The sequence below is a fragment of the Eschrichtius robustus genome, chromosome X (genome assembly GCF_028021215.1).
Source record: "Eschrichtius robustus isolate mEscRob2 chromosome X, mEscRob2.pri, whole genome shotgun sequence".
Taxonomy (NCBI): Eukaryota; Metazoa; Chordata; class Mammalia; order Artiodactyla; family Eschrichtiidae; genus Eschrichtius; species Eschrichtius robustus.
Genome location: NC_090845.1, coordinates 60,052,560 through 60,076,747, shown reverse-complemented (window position 1 = coordinate 60,076,747; position 24,188 = coordinate 60,052,560). Strand labels below are relative to the sequence as shown.

Here is a 24,188-nt window from a genome sequence, read left to right as displayed (position 1 = left end):
TGTCAATCCCAATATCCCAATTTAACCTTCCCCCCATTTCCCCTGTGATAAGCACAAGTTTGTTTTCTACATCTGTGACTCTATTTCTGTTTTGTAAATAAGTTCATTTGTACCATTTTTTTTTAGGTTCCACATATAAGCGGTATCATGATAGCTTATTTCTTTTTAGTGCTGAATGATATTCCATTCCAGGGATGTACCACAGTTTATTTATCTATTCACCTACTGAAGGATATCTTGGTTCCTTCCAAGTTTTGGTAATTATGAATAAAGCTGAAAGGGAACCAGTTTCCAAATCATCAAATTCCTTTAGTACTATTTGCTAAAAATGATTTGCCTTTCCCACCTCTTTTTCCCAGTCTCTAAAAAGAAAAGCATACTTTTCAAAGGTCAGGAATCTTACTGTGATACTTTGACCCAGCCTGTAAAAACCCTTGGGTCTAAATAAAGTAACAATTTCAAATATTCATGTCCAGAAATCTTCTTTAACTAAAGGACCTGTAACCTACCTCTTCTTCATCCATCTCACTAACAGATGTATTTCAAATAAAATTTTATATTCTATGTTTAATAATAATTACAATGTATAATATCTTCATGCCATTTTTACCCATTATGTATGCATAATAGTTGCAACTATAACTCAATCCAGAGGACTTTTTATACGTGGAGACTTATGGTCACGAGGAAATAAAAATAATTCAATTTCTATTTATGGACATATTTTGTTGCAGAGAAATTCAATATGGAGATCAATAGAGGACTTTCAAGTATAAAAATATTATAGACTATGATTCTGTAGGGAGAATGTAATGGATATTTGATTTCAAGATGAAGAAAGAAACAATGTATATTTTCTGAAGGTTAAAGAAAAGTTTACACTTTTGTGTTTAATGTTTGATGGCGGGCATAAAATTGCCTTGGTTTCTAGAATCCAATGAATATCTTTAAACATGTAATATAACAGTTTTATTTTAAATTGTCAATATGTATACTATGCTGGAAATTATACCTCTTGCAACTGTTTAAACAAGATGAAAAAAATCTAGATGTCAACTTAACATATGAGGGAGTACATAGCTTCTCAAAAAACTTTTAGGAGTTATGTGAATAAAAATTTGAAGACCCCAGTCCTATCATGTTGTCAGGTGTTGGGTATAACGTGTGCAAAGCATCTAGAATAACACTCAATTAATGCTGCTATTATCTGAAGGACTGAGTTCTAATTTTAACCCTCTTTCTTCCTTGGTATTTGGTCCAGGGCACTTGTGTTCCTCTGCACTTTAGTTTCATTGTCTAGATAAAGGATAACACGGATGACTGTAAAACACTTTTGAGTATAGGGAGGTAGATGATACCTAACATCGATAATGTCAATGATAATGTTCATCATGATGAAAATATAGGCATAGGCTGTATAAGTCAAGGCATATAGCAGGTGTTCAATAAATGTTTGTTGAATTAGTTAATGAATGCTATAGGGAACTTTCCTAGAATGAAAGACCATGTACCCATTCATTGGGCATCTTCCCTTAGTACCTGCATTGGTGTTTATAAAGAAAATGGACATTTTCTCTTAAAGATAAAAGAGTAGGAAATAAAATCCTTTCCTGGTATGTGGCTGCCTATTAATGCTCAGAGAGTGTCTCCTCATTGGACTCTTGACCATTACTGTGATATAGTGTAGTGGTTAAGAGCAGGGTTGGCTCAAGTTCAAACTAGCTGTGTATCCTCGGGCAAGTCACTTAACCTCTCTTCAACTCAGCTATCTCATCTTTAAATGGGTATAATAATAATAATAATAACCTGATAAGATTGTTTTGAGGAATAGTGAGGTGGGTTATGGGATTATAGATTGTGTGGAAGGTAAAGAATGTTACCCCCATAGTTGTCCATGTCCTAATCCATAGAACCTGTGACTCTGTTATCTTACATGACAGAAGGACTTTGAAGATACAAGTTAAGGATCTTGAGATGGGGAAGATTATCTTGGGTTATTCGGTGGGTCGTTATAAGAGAAAGAGGGAGGCAGGAGAGTCAGTGTCAAAGTGATGCAGTGGGAGAGAGACTTGATAGGCCATTGCTGGCTTTGAAGATGGAGGAAGGGGGTTATGAACCAGGGGATGTGGACAACTTCCTGAAGCTGGAAAAGGCAGGGAAATCGGTTCTCCCCTAGAGCTTCCAGAAAGGAACACAGCCCTTCTGACATCTTGATTTTGGCCTACAGAGGTCTATTTTTAATTTCTGACTTCCAGCACTGTAAGATAATACATCTGTGCTATTTCAAGTCATCAAGGTTGTGGTAGTTTGTTACAGCAGCAATAGGATACTAACACAGGTGGGGTAGCCATTAGTACTCTGTTTACAATCCCCTTCAGTTCTGGCTTTTCTTGGCTTTCTTCACAGGGCAATGTAATCTAAACACTTCTCCAAAATTAAAATCAATCTTTTTGCCCATATACACACTATTTCCCAGCCCCTAGCTACTCTTAATCTCAAGGCATCCACCTGTAAAAGTAGCCCCAGTTCTCCTACAATAGACAATGGACAAGAGGCCTCTCAGGGAAGCTGCAAGACAATTTATAACATCCTCTTCATAGCTTTTTCACTTACATATGGAAAATCATGTGCTTTAATCAACAGCCGATGAGATGAGTTGGATCACAAAAACCAAGCTCTGAGGTCCTATTCAGGGAAAAATGAACTCCTAGTTATGGCCTCCCTTTCTCTGGCAGGAGGTTCTGAGCTTAACATGGAGATCCAAGGGCAGGAGTCAACCCTTCAGGTAGAAGGCCCATGGGAATTAGAGCTCTAGGACCCGTAGAAATGGGAAAGGGAAGAGGAAAAGAAGTGGGTTGGTCAGAGGGAGTCTGGAAAGAGAGGAAGGAAAAACCACAAACAATCCAGCCAAACAATGAGAAGTGAGAGACAGCCTCCCACAGTCGATCCCTCCCGGGTTCTTGCTCGCTCCAGTTTTGGAAGCTTTCCAGGTAGACTCTAGTGCGGTGCACCTGCCCCTTGATGCTGGGCCGGGACAGCTATTAGCTGGGGCGGGCTGGGAATGCCTTTCGGCGAGAGCCACCGCCCTGGCGGGGTGGTGGGGAGATCGCAGGGAGGAGTCACCGGGCGTGAAACGGAAAGACTACATCTCCCAGGCCGCCACGCTTTCCAGCTGGAGTCTAGGGCGCTGACTGCTCCCCAGTTTCCGTAGGGAAGCGTCGGGCTACTGCAGCTATTGTGCGTCGCGCCGTTGCCCTCCTCTTCCCGCTTGGGCGTCTTTGGAGGAAGGCTACGTTTCATTGCCGTCCCGGCTTAACCCTTCCGGAGCTTAACAGGACAGCAGGCCGGCTCCCTTGGACCAGGAAGAATTTTGGGAGACGGAGGACTCTGGTAACGAGACCCTAGGGTGCAAGTAAGATACAGTTGAAGGAACCCGAGTCCCCAGGCTCGGTACGAGGGCTTCACCGGGGCAGGGCGGAGGCGCTGGCTTTAAGAAGGGGGAGGGGACAGTGCAATTAGGGTTGCCCGCGGAGTTCGGCAAAGGAAATCTTCAGCTGGCTCCGCCACTGGGAGCAAGGAGAGGCACCTCCCACCCCCGGCGCTCACCCCCGCCCACACCCTGGGCGGGCTGAAGTGTCACGTTTGCAATTGCTCAGGAAGGATCTGGCCGGTCTCCGGAGGAGAGCTGAGCTGCAGTTTCTGTCGCCGGTCAGGGGGGCGATGACTAGGGGGCCAGCTGCTTGCTAGGCAGCACCCCGCCAGGATCCGACTGCGTTAGTTAGCCCTCCCAGTCACCTGAAGCAATCGCCAGGCCGCCCGTTTCCGGTACAGACCAGCCAGCTGTCCCCGGGAATCTCATCTGAACAGGTACCTGTCCTCCAAAGGGAGGGAGGCTACAGCTTCCTGAGCGGGTCCTGCACTCTGCGCACCCCATCTTCTCCCTGTACTGTGCCACTGATGCTCTTGGTCTTTGTGTCTTTCCTCTCTCCTTCCAATCCCCGCCATCAGAACCATGGGGCACCCCCCGCTGGAGTTCAGCGACTGCTACCTGGACAGCCCTGATTTCCGCGAGAGGCTCAAGTGTTATGAGCAGGAACTGGAGAGGACCAATAAATTCATCAAAGACGTGATCAAAGACGGCAACGCGCTTATCAGCGCAATGAGAAGTAAGTGGAAGGCTTCGATGAGCAGTTTCCTCGAGTCGGTGGCTCTGGCCTTTGAGCTCTTCCACACCACGGGGAAAGGGGGGATTTAGGGTGATTCCCAGCCCAGGTGTCTGAGGCGAATGGGTTTCCGGACACTTTGGAGTGGGGTCAGTAGAAGTGGAAGGTGGTGGCTGCAACTAGAATTGGGGCTTTTCCCTTTAGTGTCCTTGGCTTTATAAGACAGGATCTGTAGCTGTCCCAGGGACCGTCTTGTTCTGCAACTATCCTCTCCTGTCAGACTGTTGTTCCGAAGGGACAGTCTGCTTGTACTGTCAGACATGTTTCTACCCATGTATGAGGCAAAGGGACATCCAAGCTGACTGAGGAACTGCCCTAGGACCTCCTAAAGAATTGGGAATTCAGGCCAGCAGCTTGAGTCAGGGTTTTGTTCCTGCCTGGCCTCTGGTTGCTATAGGTAAGTATGGGGGCAGTAAAAAAATTTCAGATGGCAAGTTATTTTCTAAGGAAAGCACCTTTGCCCCAGTGATTTTTTTTCTTTAAGTTACTGAGTTATGGTTCTGGTCAAGGTCGGTGTAAGTTCAGAATTATTAAATGACATCACATGCCACTGAATTCTCCTCGAGGGTGGAACAAAGACCTGCCTAGTCCCTGGCAGGAGGAACCCGGCCCCCTGGGAGCATAGTAGAGAGCTCAGGCTGGGAGTCATCTGGCTGAAGGAACCTCACCTAGCTTGGCTTTCCCAGTGGTCACGGTTAACAGCTGTGGGACCCTCCCCTGCTTCCCCACTGTGTATGGAGTTTTTATTTCTGCTAGTTGGCAGAAGGCTTGGGGTAGGAGAAAGAATAATAAACATCCCCAACAAGAGTGCAGGCAAACCAATCCATTGTGCCAAAGTATATACCCAGAAGAATGGAGGTTAGTGAATGGGTGGATATAATTCATTTTTTCTCTTCTTGGTTGAAAGATGATTATGAAAAATAAAGTCAAAGTCACTGGCAAATGTATTCTGTATGCCTATAACTTTTTTCTGAGTGGATTTATCCCACAAATACTGTGTCTGGTCCAGCGTGGGGACCTTAAGGCAAATGCAGCCAACCAAGAGCAGAGAGAAAGGCTTGGGAGCCGCAGCGCAGGGGTGTTTGTTGTGTAGCTCTCCTGATTTGCCCCTTGGAGTCTGTGCCTTCCCTACATATGTTGTCTGCCCACTTTGGTCAGAATAGAAGTTTTCCAAGTTCCTGCTGGTTGTTTGACTGAATTCGATCATATAATGGTTTGTCTTATTGCAGTCTGAACAAGAGTAAACTCTTGGCAGCACCTGAAAGATGGGGTATTTGAAATGCTGATCCTTAGAAACTTTAGGCCAGGCTTTGGGGTGTGTTGCCACTTAATAGAGTTCATTGAGAGGTTAAACATATGCAGGTTGTGCCACAAAAGTAGTTAGAAAGGTGGGGGTTCCTGAAAGGAAAAGGGGGAATGTTTGGATTTTCTTTTTATTTACTTGTTTCAGTAAACTGCTTGGTGCAGTATTCATAGTCAAATGAAGCTCATCTAAGCCCCTGGAAGGGACTGGCTTTGTGAAGTGTAGGGTAAGCTGAAAGTGTTTGTGCTAAAAAATGAGCAGCTGAGGAATATCAGAGAGATTAGGATTCTTAAGAGAAAATAAACAGTTCAATAAAATGTTTGAGGAAGGGCAAAAGTTTTCTAAGCGAGGGGCAAGTTGCGGTTTTTATTCTTTCCTTTTCTGAGATTAAACGTGGTAAGAGTCAACAATTGTGCAGGCTTAAACCTTTGCATAAGGGCAAAAGATCCAAGAGTTATTTTGGTTCAGGGGGCTTCTTGATATTTATGGTGGTTTTCCCTTTCTGAGTATACATAGAAAGCCAAAAATAGGACAGTTAGGAAGTAAAACCCAGCAGCTAACCCACACTCCATTTCTTTCCTTTAAGTTGCATGATTCTAAAAATGTGATTAGCTAGAGGCAAAGGCGGGATGTTTCCCACTGTCTTGACCACAGTAATGTTTATACTCCCACTCTGTTTCCTCACACTGGGCTAGCTGGGCGACATTTTGAGAGTAAGTGAGGTAGATGCAAAACAAAGGTATACTTTTGCTTTGTGTGGAGGAAAAAGGAAGAGAGAGCACTGGAAGTGGATTTAGAAGACCTGGGCTACAATCTTGGCTTCACCATTTTGGGATAAGAAGGCACAAATCATTTACTTCATATATAAAATGGGGGTAATTATACGCACCTCACCGAGTTGCTGTGAGGCTCAAAGGAGTTAATGGATTATGAAGGTATTTTGTAAATGGAAATGGCTAAATATTGTAAGTTGTTGATAATACATCTTCAGGTTAATAATATATCTGCTGGTGAATGTGTACTTTTCGGTAGATTTCTAAAGGGAAATACATAAGCAGAAGTAGTTGGAAACATATTTTTTGCTGTCATCTTGTTGGAAAATGTCATTCCCTACATTGGTGTGTCTCAGCAATTAATTTTGTATATATGTGTGTGGATTCATTTTGTCATTTGGAGTCTGGCATTAAAAGTAAAGAAGAATTATTGGCACCTTTTTATTTAACTTATTAAATTGACCATCAAATCAACTGGCTAGTGTTGCTAGGAACCAGTGAAACCTAGTGCATCATGCCACAAAAACCAGCTGCAGTATTTGTTAAAGTTGTTAAGCTAGTTGGAACTTGATTTCCTGCTTGTGTCTGATTTTGTACAGAGCTCTAGATAAGGTTTTAGTCACAACTGTGTATGATGATTAACTTATTAAATATAGGTCCTGTTTGGATATTTAGATTTTCTTAGATCTGTGCTCAGAGGTAACTGATGTTATGAATGATATTCAATATGTCTTCCTTGGGAAAGTGATTCATTCCCTCCCCCCCTTAAATGTGATCTATTCGTAATTGTTGGAGTACAAAATGGTGATTATAACTTAAGCCAGTGAAAAATAAAAACACTGGCACTCTGAAAGGTGAATATACTGCACACTTTTCTGTTTGTTCTTTGTTTTTATATAGGCAGCTTTGGTCCCTGGGGTTGTTTGAATATTTTCTACACACTTAGGCTAGGTATTATTTAGAACAAGTGATATAGCCTCTGCTTATATCCCAACACAACATGATACACCTAATAAATGTTATATAGTTCAGTGAACACATATCATTCATTCCATAAATACTCGTGCACATACTAAATTCAAGCCATTGTTCTCAGGGCTGTCACAGATGTGACAGAGTAAGTCACAGATGGGATCCTGCCCTCAAGGAGGTCCCAGACTAGTAGGGGAGGTAAGATATATGTAGAGATCACCATCATATAAGGTAGTAGATATGGATCAGAGCCATAGAGTGAGACAGGTGGACACCATGGTATGCGACATTAGAGGGAGAGGTCATTTCCCTGTGGAAGGACAAGGAAAAGCAAAGGAGGAAGTAGCATTGTAATTGGACAGAACTAATAACACTTATCACTTGTTTAGTTGTTCCTATATGCCAGGAATTAAAATCTTGTAAGAGCCTTATGAGGCAAGGATTATTATTCCCACTTTATATATGAGAAAACTGAAGTTCAGAGGCGTTAAGTAACTTTCTCAACTGATAAGGGCAAGAGTGAATTAGAGCCCAGACCTGACTCTAAAAGCCCTGCTTATTTTACTGCATGGAACTGTATTCAGGACAGGGCATTTCACGTAGTAGGAATGACCTAGAGAATGTAAAAGGATAGCAAATAATTCAAGTCATCTGGGATATATGGTGCAGGAAGAGAAGTTTGGGGGATAAGGTTGGAATAGAAGGTTGAGGTCTTGACTGTGCAGGACCTGTTAAGTACTTCAGACTTTTCTTTATAGGCAGGGAGTATTAAAAACATTTTTGGTAGGAGAGAGACATGGTCTGAGCTGTGTTTTAGGAAGATTCATCTGAGAGTGATGTGTAAGATGTTCCAATTCTAAACAAATATTTGTGACTTTTTAGCAGTTTATTAGGAACTTTAAATTTTCTTTGATATAGCTCAGGGGTCAGCAGACCTCTTCTGTAAAGGGCAATATTTTAGGCTTTGAGGGCCATTCAGTCTCTGTGGCAATTACTTAACTGCCGTTGTTGTGAGAAAGCAGCCATAGGTAATACGTACATGGAATGAGAGTGGCTGTGTTCTAATAAAACTTTATTTATTGACATTGAAAAGTGAATTTCACATAATTTTCACGTCACAAAAATATTGTTCTTCCTTTGAATTTTTCAACTGTTTATAAATATAAAAACCATTCTCAGCTCATCTGGGGCGGGGGCATACAGAAATGGCTGTGGGCTGGGTTTGATTCATTGGTTGTAGTTTGCAGACCTCTGATACGAGTAGTTAACCTAAATGGATTTTTTTATTGGTAAGGCAGTGAATATAGTTATTGCTAAAACATAATGCCATATTTCACATTTTCCATCAACTAATTTTACTCTGGTGTGCTGCTACTTATGCCTGTTCTGGATTCAGGGTTTGCAGGCCCAAATGCTGTCAGTGGCCAAGGAGAAAACAGAAAAGCATGAAGCTATTGGAAGTGGGTTAATAGGGCTGGAGTGATTGGGGTAAAATACAGCAGCCTCATCCCATGTGAAAAAGCCTTCGCTTTCTTTAAAAATGTGATAGCTAAATGAAATATATTTACAGCCTGGATTCAATCAGGTTGCAACTCCTGAGCTAGATGATCTATTTCTAACAGTCTAGGAGTCTTGGATTCTAATGGGCTAGGAAAATAGAAGGTGATAGTCTCCAGACAGAGATTTCTCTAGGGAAGCACACTAGATGCTGCAAATGAACAGAGGCAGAATGATGGTATAGTGGGAAAAAACCCTAGACATGATGGGTATGGTGATGGTTCTGCTACTAATGGGGTCTGTGACCTTGGTAAGTCATTTGCTGGGGCCCTTGGTGAGGAGCCCAAAGGTAAGGGTGGGTAGGGGATCTATAAGCCCACTTTCAGATCTAACATTCCATGATTTTTTTTCATGCATATTGTAGTTTAACCATTTGGGAAAGCAATGAGTAACCTCATTATAGGATCTTAATTTATACCTACATAAATTTTTACATTATATTAGTATATTGACAGCATTAATTAAATATAAAAATTTAAACAAAATTTTAAAATAGCCTTTCAAAAACCAAGGATAACATACTTTATATGTATGTATGTTTATATGTATAAAACAGATGTCAGAAAAAAGGAATTTTATCATTAAGCCCACACATACACATGCACAACCACAAATACACAGGCTGTCTTGGACTAATGAAAACTTATGTCTTAAAAGAATGCAAAAATGTCACTTTCTTACATGCTATACTTTTAAAGACAAGAGTTTTAGATGTTTACGTTAAGGTTACTTTTTAGGGTACCTTTTCAGCTCTTGCTTTGGCAACCGGAGCACCTATTTGGTAAGTAATTGCTTTCCTGAAAGGATGGGTCAATTCCATCTTTGAGGCAAATTTGATATTGAATATATTTAGTGGAGCCATCTCTAGCTTTGCACACAGGGAACCTGGGTACTAGTTCCAACTGTGCCACTTCCTAGCTGTATGACTCTGAGTAAGTCTTTAGTTTTGCAAACCTAAGTTTTCCCATTTCTAAAATTAGAAGTTTGGTCAGTGAGCTTTAGGGTTCCTCCTGGCTTTCTCATTCTGTTTTCTGGGCTGCCACTGTCTTGCACAAATAGTCAAGCAACCTAAATTGATTCCATCGTAAACTTTGGAGCCAGTTCATCTTTACTCTAGGAGAGCGGGCAAAGGGAAAATCCAACTGATATGTCCAGTGTGAGTAGATGACTTGAATCATGCTAGCCTATTTGATTATCTGCTTGGTGAATGCTTCTTGAGAGGTGCCAACCTGGTGCCCTTCAGTTCTGTCCTGAATAGCTCTATAGTGAGGGAGACCAAAGCTTTTAATCCCTTTGGACTGAGTGTAGTGCTATGGTGTGCAGGGAGGAGTTGGTGATATAATATACATTCTCAGTCAACAGATATCCTGTCATTATCCTGGTGATAGTTAATCAGTGACTTGGAGGACATGAAGTTGCAATCGGCTCTCTGTATCTGCAGGTTCTGCATCTCTGGATTTAACCAATGGGGGATCGAAAATTCCAGAAAGTTCCCAAAGCAAAACTTGATTTACCACATGCTAGCAACTGTTTACATAGCATTTACATTATATTAGGTATTATAAGTAATAGGAGGATGTGGGTAGGTTATATGCAAATACTACACCATTTTATATAAGGGACTTGAATATTTGTGGATTTTGGTATCTGCAGGGGTCCTGGAACCAGTTCCCCACACATAATGAGGGAAGACTGTATTTTAGATATTCTGTAGAGTCGCTCAGATCAATGTAATGAGTATGTCGTATGGTACTGCTGTTAGTAGATATGAAGCAGTGTCGAATGGAATTTGGTGGAGGCAATATTACCATATTCATAGAAGGTCCTCAGAAGACCAGATTCCACAGTAGCTGGACTGGAGTGCTGTGGGGACTAGGGTGGAAAAGTGAAGCAAGCCAGCCTTTCAGTGTGACCATTTATGAGAAGCTGGTAGGTTTTTTTCTTTTTTTTTTTTTTAATGGATGGTGAATGGTATAGGGTTAGGGTAGGGAAGATTATGGCTTGATCTTCTTATTAAGAAAAGTTTTTCAGAGTTAAGAATTATGAAGGAAAATTACTTTTCAGCTTCATTTTTATAGCATCATTTTTTAAAAGCATAACCCAAAACTTCTGTTTAATCTGGCACCTGCTTCTCTAATCAGTAACTGTAGAAATTTCCTAAAAGCCCACGATGATCTGGAAAGATACATGCTTTTCCAGGAGAGTATCCTGGAAATCTTGAGCTGATTTTTTTTCTAGTGGGGTGGAGGGCCCTCATGATACGTTATTGGGCTTGCATCAAGTGCTAAAGCCCTACACGATGTAAAAATAATTAATTTTAATTCAACAAGGATTTACGAAGCACCCACTATGTGTCAGACAACTGGGCAACTGGAGATATAATGGTGAATAAGGCTTATATGGACTCTGCCCTCTTGGAGCGTACATTAAACATCTGATTACCCACTTAAATAATTTAATTACAGTTGTGAGAAGAGCTATGAAGAAGTTCAGGATATGATATATATTCTATCACATGTTATAAAGTGGGTCTTTGTGGGGGGAAAAATGAGCTAGACTGTGAGGATGCAACTGTCCATAGGAAAAATAAATAAACTGAGAAGGAAGAGTTCCTAAGTCAAAGCTATCTGTTTTCCTACTGTGGTAGTTAATGGCCCTGATAATGAGCAAGATTCTTTAAGTGAATGGAGAGTTTGTCAGAAATAGGGTGTAGTATATCTCCTGGGGTCTTTGGCTGTGCTGTGTGGCTTGCGGGATCTCAGTTCCCCAATCAGGGACTGAACCCAGGCCACAGCAGTGAAAGCCCAGAATCTAACAACTAGGCCACCAGGGAACTCCCCTCCTTCTTCTTTTATAAGTATATTAAAAACGTTTTTTGAGTAAGTAACACATGAACATGGTACAAAATTCAAAAGGTCCTCCTCCTGTGTCCCAGTTCCCCAGTTCTTCACACTAGAGGCAACAACTGGCAACTTTTTGCTTATCTTTTAAAAAGACTTTTCCTGGTGCTTTTTTCAACTTCTGCTTCCACAGGAATGTGTTCATTGTGGGCAAATTGTCAGCCACACTGGGGCAAGATTTCTTTAGGATTGTACTTGGAGCGAATGGTAAAGACCTCATAAAATCAGCTCCTCCATAAAAGCAAAAAGGACACTGGCAAAAATTGTCAAAATCAACTTTTTCAGAACTCTGTAAATTAACCAAAAGGCTTGCAACAATCTGAAGAATGTTTATTGATGGAAACATGTTGAACCTTTGTAACAGCAGGTTTTGTGGCATTTTAACTTACCCTGCCTCCCATTCCCTTCTCCAGAGCTTTGTGGTAGCCTTGAAAACCCACAGCCCCATAACCATAGTAGCTGTGGAAACCAGTAGCCTTTAGCATCTGAGGGAGAAGAATGGGTTTGTAGTTCCTCAAAAACTCACAGACCTATAGTCTTGTCACTATCTAACCTGTCTCGAAGCTACCTAGGAAAGCCCCATTCACACAGCTTCTCATTACTTCATCTGATTTAGAGCTAGCTCAGTGGGAAAAGTTCTGACCCCGAGGTGTTTAACATCACAGGTGACTGAGACTGAGACCAGTCAGGGCAAGCAAAAGCCTGGCCAAAAACATAAAAGGGGAATGAGATGTCTACTGGGGGCTTTGAAAAGCTCTGACATATTCCAGCAGATCTAGAAGGCCATGTGCATGCCCAGGGCTGTGCATGTGCCTAGAAAATACCTGAGAGGGCCCCAGTTTCTCTCCTATGGCTGAACTTGAGGCAGAGTTATAAACTGCTTGGCTGAGTGTTAAAGAAATGACCCAACATGCACACAGAACCCCTCAGAAAAAAGTGGAAGACTTAATGGTTCAAGACATTTAAGGAGATCTCTGAACAGCTACCAGCTGGCTACTAAACTAACCAAGCAGAGACTTTAGGGGCCACATACTACAAGGAATACAGACATTACAGAATTTGTCCAAGAAATATGATAAACAAACAGCAACAAAAACAATGACAAAAACAACAATAACAACAGAACCTGGGGGAATCTGATTTCCAGAAGTACCACATTACATTGTCTAAAATGTCCCATTTTCTACAAAAAATGATCAGATATGCAAAGAAACAGAAAAGTATGGTTCATACACAAGAAAAAAGGTGTCAGTAGAAACTGTCCCTGATGGAGCCTAAATGTTGGAATTTAGACAAAAAATTAAATCAGCTAATATAAATATATTCAAAGAACTAAAGGAAACCATGTCTAAAGATTTAAAGGAAAGCCTGAGAACAATATTTCACCAAAGAGACAAGGAAAGCCTGAGAACAATGTTTCACCAAAGAGACAATATAAAAAGCTAAAAATTATAAAGAAGAGCCAGATAGAAATTCTAGAGTTGAAAAATAAAATAACTAAAATGAAAAATCCATTAGAGAGGTTCAACAGCAGATTTGAGCTAGCAGAAGAGTCATAGAACTTGGAGATAATCCAGTCGGGGATTATCCAATCTAAGCAAAAGAAAGATAAAAAATGAAGAAAAATGAACAGAATCCCAGAAATTGTGTGACACCATCAAGTGTATCAACATATGCATAATGAGAGTCCCAGAAGGAGAAGATAGAAAAAAGCAGATAGAATATTTGAAGAAGTAATGGCCAAAACTCCCCCAATTTGATGTGCAACACTAATCTCCAGATCCAAGAAGCTCAAAAAACTCCAAGTAGGATAAACTGAAGAAGATCCATACCTAGATACATTATAGTCAAACTGATGAAAACCAAAGACAAAGAGAGAATCTTGAAGGAAGGAAGAGAAAAACAACTCATCAGGTGAACAGAACCCTCAATAGGATTAAGAGCTGATTTCTCATCAGAGACCGTGGAGACTGGAAGGCAGTGGACTGACATATTCAAAGTGCTGAAAGAAAAATAATGTCAATCAAGAATTCTTTATTCATCAAAACTATTCTTTTAAAACAAGGGAGGGACTTCCCTGGTGGTTCAGCAGTTAAGACTCCATGCTCCCAATGCAGGGGGCCCGGGTTCGATCCCTGGTCAGGGAACTAGATCCTGCATGCCCACAGCTAAGAGCCTGCATGCTGCAACTAAAAGATCCTGCATGCTGCAACTAAAGATTCCGCACGCTGCAACTGAAGATCCCGCATGCCGCAACTAAAAGTTCCTGCATACCACAACTGAAAAGATCCCACATGCTGCAACTAGAGATCCCACATGTCACAACTACAAAAGATCCCACATGCCGCAACGAAGATCCCGCATGCCGCAGCTAAGACCTGGTGCAGCCAAATAAGTAAATAAATAAATATTTTTTTAAAAAAAGGGAGAATTAAGACATTCTCAGAATTAAAACAAAACAAAACAAAACTGAGAATTGGTCACTAGCAGAACTGCCTTACAGGAAATACTAATGAGAGTCCTTCAGGATGAAATGAAAGAATGATGTATGGTAATTTAAATCTGCACCAGTAAATGTAACTACATAGGTATATATGAAAGACACTATAACTGTCTGTTTTTTAGTAACTCATTTCTTCTCTATTTGGTTTAAATGACAGCTGTGTTGTGTAATAGTTATAAAACTGTTGATCTTATGATATATAAAAATGCAATATGCATGCAATACAGCACAAAGGATGTGGAGGAAGCAATTATATTGTAACAATGTTTCTGTATGCTTTCTAAGTTAAGTTAAAATTAATATGAACCATATTGTAATTTTAATCTTGAGGTCAGCCACTAAGAAAATAACTAAAAAATATATAGTGAATGAAATAACACGAGAATCAAAACAGTACATTAGACAATATCTATTTAACACAAAAGGTAGTAATGGAAAAATAGAGGGAAAAGATGACAGCTAGAAAACAAAGTAAATGGCAGACATAAATCCTATCTTATCAGTAATAGTAAATGTAAATGGAATACACACTTCAGTAGAAAGGCAGAGATTGGCAAAGTGGATAAATTGATCAAAAATGGATTAATTGATTGAAATATGTGCTATCTTTTAAGAGCCACATTTTGTGTTCAAAGACACAAATAGGTTGAAAGTAGAAGGATGGAAAAATATACCAGGCAAATAGTAACCAAAGAGACTTAGGATGGCTATATAAACATCAGACAAAATATATTTTAAGACAAAATTTTTATGACATTCAAACAAAAACATTTTATAATGGTAAAACTGTCAATATATCAGCAAGATATCAAGTTATAAACATACACACCTAACAACAGTGCCCCAAAATACATGAAGCAAAAGTGGGCAGAATTGAAGGGAGAAATAGGTAATATAACAGTAATAGTTGGAGACTTCAATACTGTACTTTCAATAATGGGTAGAACTACTAGAAAGAGCTCAGTGAGTAAATAGAGGAATTGAACAACACTATAAACCAAGTAGATCTTCTACAGACATCTGTAGAACACTCCACACAACAGCAGAATACACATTCTTCTTAAGTGCACATGGAACATTTTCCAAGACAGACCCTCTGATAGGCCACAAAACTTGCCTGAATATATTTATTTATACAAATTATGTTCTGTAGCCACAGTGGGATGAAATTACAAATCAATAGCAGAAGGATATTTAGGCAGTTCATAAATATGTGGAAATTAAATATCACACTCCTAAGTAACCAGTGGGTCAAAGAAGAAATCACAAGGGAAATTAGAAAATACTTTGGAATGAATAAAAATGAAAACACAATGTGCCAAAACTGATGGGATGCAGCAAAAGCAGTGCTTAGGGGAAAATTTATAGCTTTAAACACCTATGTTAGAAAAGAAGATCATAATTCAATAAGCTGACCATCCACATTAAGAAACTAGAAAAAGAACAAACGAATCTCAAAGCAAATAGAAGGAAAGAAATGATAAAGTTAGAGTAGAACTAAATGAAATAAAGAATAGGAAAATCTATTTTCTCTATTAAAAATAAAGAAAATTAAAAAAAAAATCAAGATTTGGTTTTTAAAAATAACAACATTGAGAAACCATTAGCTAGACTGACAAAGACAAGAGAGAAAAGACTCAAAATATTAAAAGCATGAATGAAGGAGGAGACACTACTACCAAACTTACAAAAGTAAAAAATGAATAAATGGGAATACTATGAAAACTGTATGCTGATAAATTATATAATTTAGATGGAATGGACAAATATCTAGGAAGACACAAACTACCAAAATTGACTCCACAATAAATGGAAAGTCTCTGTAGACCTATAACAAATAAAGGCATTGAATTAGTAATCAAAATACTACCCACAAAGAAAAGCCCAGGCCTAGATGGCTTCACTGGTGAATTCTTCCAACCTTTAAAGAAAAATTAATACCCATCCTTCTCAAACTTCCAAAAGTTAGAAGAGAACACTTCTTAACACATTTTCTGAGGCCAGTAGTATCCTGATACCAAAACCAAAGATATCACAAGTAAACTATTGACCAAATTCCCTTAAGAATGTAGATGCAAAAATCCTCAACAAAATACTAGCAAAACCAAATCAAGCAACATATAAAAAGAGTTATACACCATAACCAAGTGGAATTTATTCCAGGAATGCAAAGTTAGTTTAACATCTAAAAATCTGTCAGTGTAATAGTATATATAATATACCAAATAACTAGAATAAGGGATAAAGCATTATTATATCAATAGATGCAGATATTTTTAAAAGTCCGCTACTTTATTATGCTAAAAACACTAAGCGAACTAGGTATGTCAGGTTAGTGATTGTCTAAGTCTGGGGGAGAGGATCGGGACATGTTGTGACTACTAATGGGCAAAGGATTTCTTTTTGGGGTTGTAAAATTTTTCTAAAATTAGATTGTGATGTTAGTTGCACAACTCTGTGAGTATACTAAAAACCACTTAATTGTACACTTTAATAAGTGAATTTTATGGTATGATTGTGCTTGGAGAAACAGAGGTGCTTGGTTTATGTACTGATACCTTCCTTTGGCTCTTCCTTATAGAACAACAGAACTGGGAAGTTGTTTAGAAAGCTTCACATCCACTCTGTTGAGTTTATATCCAGGGAAAGGAAGCCAAGAGAGAGAACTGACTCTTCCAGGGATCTAGAGCTAGAGTCTGGGTTGGGACCAGAATCAGATTTTCTGGTTTCCCATTCCAAGGCTCTTTCTGCACTGTACTCTAAAGCAGGTACCTTGCATTAAAACCGTGTGGATGTTCTTTATTGGGGCTGGGGGTTCTTTTGTTTGAAGTGGCCCAGTTGGCAGTGAAGAACTGTGCTAGTGGAAAGTTTCCTTTCATTCTCTTTCCTCCATTATCATGGCTGGGATCAGGTGGTTTCCGTGTTGAGCAATCTAGCCCCATTTTAATTAGGGCCTGGTTATGTTTTATTTTTGTCACAGAAGAATGACAGTATATTACATCTTGGTGGTGTGCCACCTGTCCTCTTTGTTTCCTGCTCCAAGAACCTACACCAGCTGGTTGGGCAGTTCCAGAGGCCTCCCCTCTTCTATGCTCATCTGTTGACTTCTTACGGCAAATGCAGCTGCTTTTCACATAGTGGATAGTGTATATTGGGAAATATGTGGCGTTACTAAAGGGTGACAAAGTCCTCCCCCCATATTATTTTTATCCCTAGGCACCATGGAATTTCTCACTAGTGGCAAGCAGTAGGCCTAGCACTATAGTACCGTATTAGGAACGTCAAGGCTGTTCTTTGCAAGAGGTTTTCATTAAGGACTTCCCAGAAGCAGGAGGGCCACATTTCAGCTTCCAACTCTCTTTCCAGCACCAGGGTCTCGTGGAAAAGCTTTTCCCTGTGATTGGAAAAGTATGTATTATGCATGTGGCAGTTGACAGATGGAGACTAATCCTGAATTCATCCATCCTGAATTCATTAGGTGGGGGGAGGAGGGTGGGTAACAAGCCAGCGAGGTGTTTTATAGCTGCCCCTTACAACTTTTGCTTAAAGCAGGAAAAAAAAAAAAACTGGAGAGTTCTGAAGAGAATGCCTCTGTCACCATTGTCACCATGCTGAATTTCTCTTGTTCTTAACATGGGAAATATTGATATCTTTCCATATTTGGTTTATCTGGAGTGATTTGTCTTCTAGAATCCAAGCCCAGTGTTTCAGGGTTTTTGGAAGGGGTACCAGTGTGCTAATTGGGTAACAGCTCAGCCAGGGAGTGTATGGCTGCACCAGCAGAATGAAAGGGGAGGGAAAGCTGGGGTTTCTTGGCATTTTGTTTGCGTTTTCTTTGTGAAAAGCAGATGCTGTTTAACTGTTCCCTTTTCTTTTTGATTAATGGGCAGTATCTTGCTGGGAATGGACTCATAGAGTTCTAAGGGACTTGAGAGAACATTTTGTTTAACTCTTCCATATTTCAGATGAGGAAACAAACCTAAGAGGGGGTGTTCCTTGTCCAAGGTCACTGAGACAGTTAATCACAGAGCCAGTACGGGAACCCAGTAATCAGTCCCACTCTTGGGCTCTGTGCAATGTCACTGTGCCTTACGAAAACAGTCTCTACCCTTCACCAATCTCTTCTTGCTGAGCCAGTGATTTTTTTCAGAATCACTTTCAGCTTGTGAAAGAAAAGAATTGTTTTCTCTTCACTGCCTCTGGCCAAGAATGCACCTCCAGTGTTGGTCTGAAGGCAGCCAAGCATTTCACAGACCTGCAGGAATGGAGTAGGGGAAGGTCAGGAAATCTGAAGTCACTGCTGTACTTTTTCTGGTTGGCCCTTGCCTAGTAGGAACTTGATGAAATAGAAGATCAAGAGACAGACCTTCTATAATAGAACACTTACCCCTAGATATGTGGAATTTAGAGAATGCAATTATGAATGAGGAAGAAGCAACTCTAATACAAATTGAGTTGGGATTTAGGTTTGGTACTGTTTGTGCTGGGCAACAGCAAGGCTGGGATCTGTGAACATGATCTCACTCAGGTTGACCAATTACCTGGATGTGGGCATAGATATAGATATGGGCATAAGCTAATATTTACAGAGCACTTTATAATATACAAGGCACTTTCACATACATTATATAACTTAATCTGGGAAGAAAAGTGTTATCTCTATTTTATAGATGAGGAAACTAAGGCTTACAGAGTTTAAGAACTTTCATGCTACTAGTCAATAGTAGAGCTAAGACTTAGATTTTCTGAGTATTTCCACTGTTCCACTTTGAATTTATTTCCTTTAATGATGAAAGAGAATATAAGTGCTGTTCAGAGGAACAGGTAGTTCAGAAAGTAGAGTTAATGAAGAAGAGATATGGGGTCTTCTGTAGAGAAATGGGAACAGCCATTAGTATGCATCTCCACAGGAAGTGGCCATTAGGAAAGGTTTGAAAGCTGGAGAACAGCAGTAGAAGAGTGGGTAGCTAACAGGACCGATACACCAGAGATTGTGGTAGAGTTTCTGGTGTCATCAATCTTGGGCTATTCTGTGAGCTCCTGTGGAGAAGACTGTCTAGACCAAGGTAGAAGCCTTAAAAGCAGAATTCTCTGAAGCCAACGGAGTTGGCTAAAAGGAATTAGGGAAGCTTCATATTGTGATGAGGGAGAGGGTGACCCTAGGCCTTTTTAATTACATCTTTAGGATGGAGAATAAACCTAAAAATTGTAAATTAGTTAACAAGGAAGAAAAATAGGGGCATATTTTAATAGGCTGCTCGGTTTTTGGTTCTGAAAGTTTCATAGGTGGTACAGACATTATTTAGCCCAAGTTATCCGTGAATGTTGAATTTTGGGGCTAATACACATCTTGTTTAAAACCAGTTTCATTCTTAGATGGAGTTATGTGTTTGCACTGATGCCATACATAATACTGCTTCATAAAAATAATGAAAGTATAACATCTTTCTTAGTATTTTTCAGTTCACCAAACAGTTTGACCTACAATCTCAATTTGATCTTTAACAACAACCCTATGAGCCAATCAGGCAGGGTACTATTAGTGTTCCTCTTATGTAGGTGAAGTAACAAAGGGCAGATAATGGTTTCACAGTTTTACAGATGAGGAAATTGAAAATCAGAAGTTAAGTGATTTGCTCAGAGTTACTCAGCAGTGTGTGGCAAATAGGGGTCAATACCCAGATCTTCTGGCTCCTAAGGGCAGCAAATTTTCTACTGTATTCTGTTGTATGCTCTGTTGAAGGGGGTCAGTGCAGGGTGAGTCAGTGAAGGGGGCCTTGCAGGGTGAGTATGGGAAGTCTGTGCCTCTGGGCTTTCCTGTATGGTCCCTTCCTGTGGTAGTTACCTGATTCTTCCCGATGTCTGGCTCAGCTCTGACCTGGCTTTGCACTCAGCCCTCTTCTGCTCCTTGAGCCTTTCCTCCTAACACCATCTCCTGTGCAGCTCACTCTCTGTAAAACCCTCTGTGTTGCCTGTTGCCAGTTGCCGTCTCCTTCTCCCTCCCTCTCAGAAACCTTGCCTTAATGTGCCTTGTTTTTTTGCCTGGTCACCTGTCCTTGCTCTGATGACTCACCTGCCATTCTCCAAATTGTGATTTAAATTCTTTTGGACCCCCTCATGCCATGTGTTAGGCAGCCCCCATTCAAAGGAGCTCATAAATACTGGTGTGCCACGGCGATATTTAGGACCAATCCTTTTGCCTTTCTCTTACCCCTGTGCCTTTAATCAGCTTCTGCTCCCCTGCCAGTATGGAGATAATTGTCATGTTTCTTAGGCAGAGCCCATTATATAGATTTCCTTTACAGCAGGCAATTTTGCCCTAGTCCATATCTGGCATTATTACCAAAGCTATTGCTGTTGTTTTGTCAGGTCTAACAAGTCCAGCAGGATCTGGCTGATTGAAGCCTTGAACCAACCACTGGGTAAGGAGGCACTTGCTTGGCAAGTCTCTCCAGAGAGAATTCTTTTCTTTTGGTAATGGTCTCACCCTCAAGGAGTTAGTAGCCCCCTTCAGGACTGACTTTCCCAAAGTGTGGCCCTCCAGGAGCTTCTAGGTGTTCTGAAGGCTGCTGGCCAATTGTGGCTTTGATGTTTTTTATGGGATGCTGTCTGAGTTTCTGCACCAGGCAGGAATTAATAGCATGATGTTTAATAAAAACCATGTGTTATCCCACTGGCACACCAGAGAAAGTATCTCTGGTCTCTCCATTGGACAAGTGAAGATTTTTATTTTCTAATGGTGACAAGTGCAAGTAAGTAGAATGGATATTCGCAGGTCTTGTTTACTTTGAAGTGTTTTGTAGCCTCTAATTTTGAGAATAACTGATTGAAGGAAACTTTCTAGCCTTGCACCTTTGCTCTTTGTTCCTTCTCAGGAGTCCTGGGCAGAAGGGCGAGGGAAAAAGGAATAGAAACTTGATTTCTCAAAGGGGTCTCCTTGCTTTATATGAACTAAAGCAGGGGTCAGCATACTAGGGCTCATGGGCCAAATCCTGCCCACCATCTGTTTCTGTAAGTAATGTCTGTTTTTGTAAATAACATTTTATTGGCACTTAGCCACACCTACTTGTTTATATATTGTCTACAGCTGCTTTTGCCCTAAAATGGAGGAGTTGACAGCGAGTATAGCCCTTAAAGACTAAACTAGGCTGTTCACTAATTGGCTATTGTTGAGTACAGCAGGACATTGAGTTCCTTGAGTGTTCCTTGGACCTTCTTGTTGTCCAGCTTCAGCTGAGTGTGTGTAGAGAGGTATGCAAGGAAGTGGTTTTGGAAATAGCCTACTTCCTCATACATAATGAAGATTTTAGAATCCTTATGGTGCTACTAGGTGTTTTCCTGTTTGAATGGGCAAAGTCTCCATTACCAGTGTTGCATCCCTAGTACCTACCCCAGGGCCTGACACAATCTCAGCTCTGGTATCAAGAAGCTATCATCCAGGGCTTGCGCTTTCCCCAGTGGCCAGTCAGAAACACACTGCTTTTCCAGTGCAGAAACAGTTTGCCCTTTTTGACTGTCTTTTGATATTTGGTCATGAACCCCTGTTTCTTTCCCATTGTAGACAGTCATTGGGATTTTTTACAAAGCCCTTGAATAGTTTATAAGCATTTGTTGATTTTGAATTTTGAACTGGTATATTAAGCCCTAAGGTATATGGTACAACTAAGTAATACATAAGTAATGTATGGCTCTGCTGGAAGGGAAACCCATGATTTCTGACGTATTATTTATCATAAGAGATAAATAAGATAACAGGAATCTCTTTCTCTCTGCCAGATTTGGGAACTTCTGGTTCATTAAAGGGGCCAGACCAGCATTTCCCTTTATAGTTACCGATGATGTAATATACCAAGTGGTGAAGGCCACAGGACAGGAACCACAAAAGTCACAACAGGCCATGTTGTCCAGTCAGGCTTTCTCCAACTGGTCAGATATTTCACTGAGGTCTAAAGAAATGAAATGTTATGAACAGGAGTGCCTCTCAGCTTTCCTGGTTCTTTAAAACGTGGCAGTTGTTAGATACAATTTCATGTTATTGGTGGTACTTTTACTAAAATGGATTAATTTGGCATCTAAAACCTAGTTTTATAGTTTTACAGGTTCTCCTATATAAGTAGGGCAAAGAGAATAAGAACTATAGTGTTAGAGGGGGTCTGGGAGTTCATGGAGTCAACTGCTTTGTTTTCCAGCCATCTAAACCAGCCAAGATAGGTAAGAACTAGAGAAAGAATGGAATTAGATTGTTGCCTTGGGGATGTTTTTCATCATTAACTTCTGTCCTTTGGGAGCGCTAGAAACTAGTTAGGGAAAATATAACTTTTGGACCCCAGGGCTTTAATTAAGTCTCCTATTTTTTTTGTTTTCAATCTAACCTACATGACACTTGGGACTAAATGGTTAAAGATATAGTCTTGGTTGAAGCTATGTTACTGAGTTTAGGTTTCAGCATATTCTCTATCTAGGAAGGAGAGCTCATCAGCAAGGCAGTATGGTGAAGCTTAGCACAGTGGTTGCTGCTGTGGGAATAAGTGTTGTCATTGGAGGAATACAGACCTGGTTTCGAATTCCATATCTGCCATTGACTAGTTGGGTGACATTTGGCAAGCTACCAGCCTCTTAAAGTCTCAGTTTCCTCAACTATAATTGGAGACGGTAATACCAACATTGGTCATTAAGTGTATTAATAAAATAACATATTTAAAAGTAACATGCCTTTAATAAGTCTCTGTTATCTAAGAGTTTTCTTAAAAAAACATATTTTTTATTAAAGTATAGTTGATTTACAATATCATGTTAGTTTCAGGGGGGAAAGCACAGCAATTTGGTTTTTTATATATATATATATACACACACACACGTATATACACACACACACACACACACATAAATATACATATATATATTCCTTTTCAGATTCTTTTCCCTTACAGGTTACTGCAAAATATTGAGTATCGTTCTCTGTGCTATACAGTTAAAAAACATATTTATGGCAATACTTGTGCCATAAATAAATTTTATCAGTAGTAATCAGCAACTTGGTTGGAGTTTCGACGTGGGTGATTTCTTGAGAATTCAAGAATACGTTTTACAAAGAGAAGAGCAAAGAATGCGTCACATTGCTTTCTGTCATACAGCTCTGCAGATACTCTAATGAGAGTAAAGTAGGGACTGATCAGAAAGCCTTCTAGGCTGGCTTATGAAAGCAGTTTCACTCACAAAGAAAATATCGGTGTGCCTGGTCTTGGTCTCTTTTTCTATAATAACCATTTGAGAAAGATTAGCATTGTTATTTGTAGTGTCCTTGAGTGTGATGTTGTATCTTTGCTTTGATTCTACTGGCACTGAGAAAGGGAATACTAGTTAGGTCTGGTCAAAGTGCCTAACACAGTGCCTGGCCCTCAGTATTCTCTAAGTATTTTATTTGAATTGAATAATGAGATCTTATTTTATAGCAGATAAATTGAGACACAGAACAGTTAAGTGGCTTATCTAGGGATTAACCTTGTGGCCTTGTCCATATGGGACCTGGTCTCCTGCCTTGGTTTCTTAACACAAATCCTTCCCTTTCCAGCCTTTCTCTTGCTCCAAGCATATTGTGCAGTGTAATGTAAAGACTTCCTTCCCCCTTACCAGCTGGTGATATGCTTCTACCTAAATTAGGAGAGTGGGTTAAAAATGCAGTGAGAGTGCCATATGGCAATTCAAATGTTTTATCTAGGATTTCAATAGTTGTTGAAATTACAACAAATAGGGAGGACTCTTTTTTTTTTTTCTGTTTCATCAGAGCTGAAGTTGAACAAAGGGGCTTGGGTTGGGGTGTGGGGAAGGATGGGTGGCCATGGCATAAATTTTATAGGCAGATGGTGTTGGCTTGGAAGAAAAACAAACTAACAGTGATGTGTGGGTGTGGGTATAGAGAGTGTATCTCCTTCTACAGCCTGAATCTTTGAATCTGAT

At 40.2% G+C, this 24,188-nt stretch overlaps 1 protein-coding gene across 2 annotated transcripts in view; it reads left to right on the top strand.

Moving 5' to 3' along the window:
- The first annotated feature begins 3,179 nt into the window (after positions 1-3,179).
- The window catches only part of OPHN1 (oligophrenin 1), a 611,104-nt gene continuing 590,095 nt past the window's right edge, over positions 3,180-24,188 (top strand). For both annotated transcript variants that reach the window (XM_068533583.1, XM_068533582.1), the window contains exons 1-2: positions 3,180-3,867; positions 4,009-4,166. In XM_068533583.1, the coding sequence (XP_068389684.1) occupies positions 4,013-4,166 (154 nt within the window). In that variant the 5' untranslated portion in view covers positions 3,180-3,867; positions 4,009-4,012. The remainder of the gene's footprint in view (positions 3,868-4,008; positions 4,167-24,188) is intronic.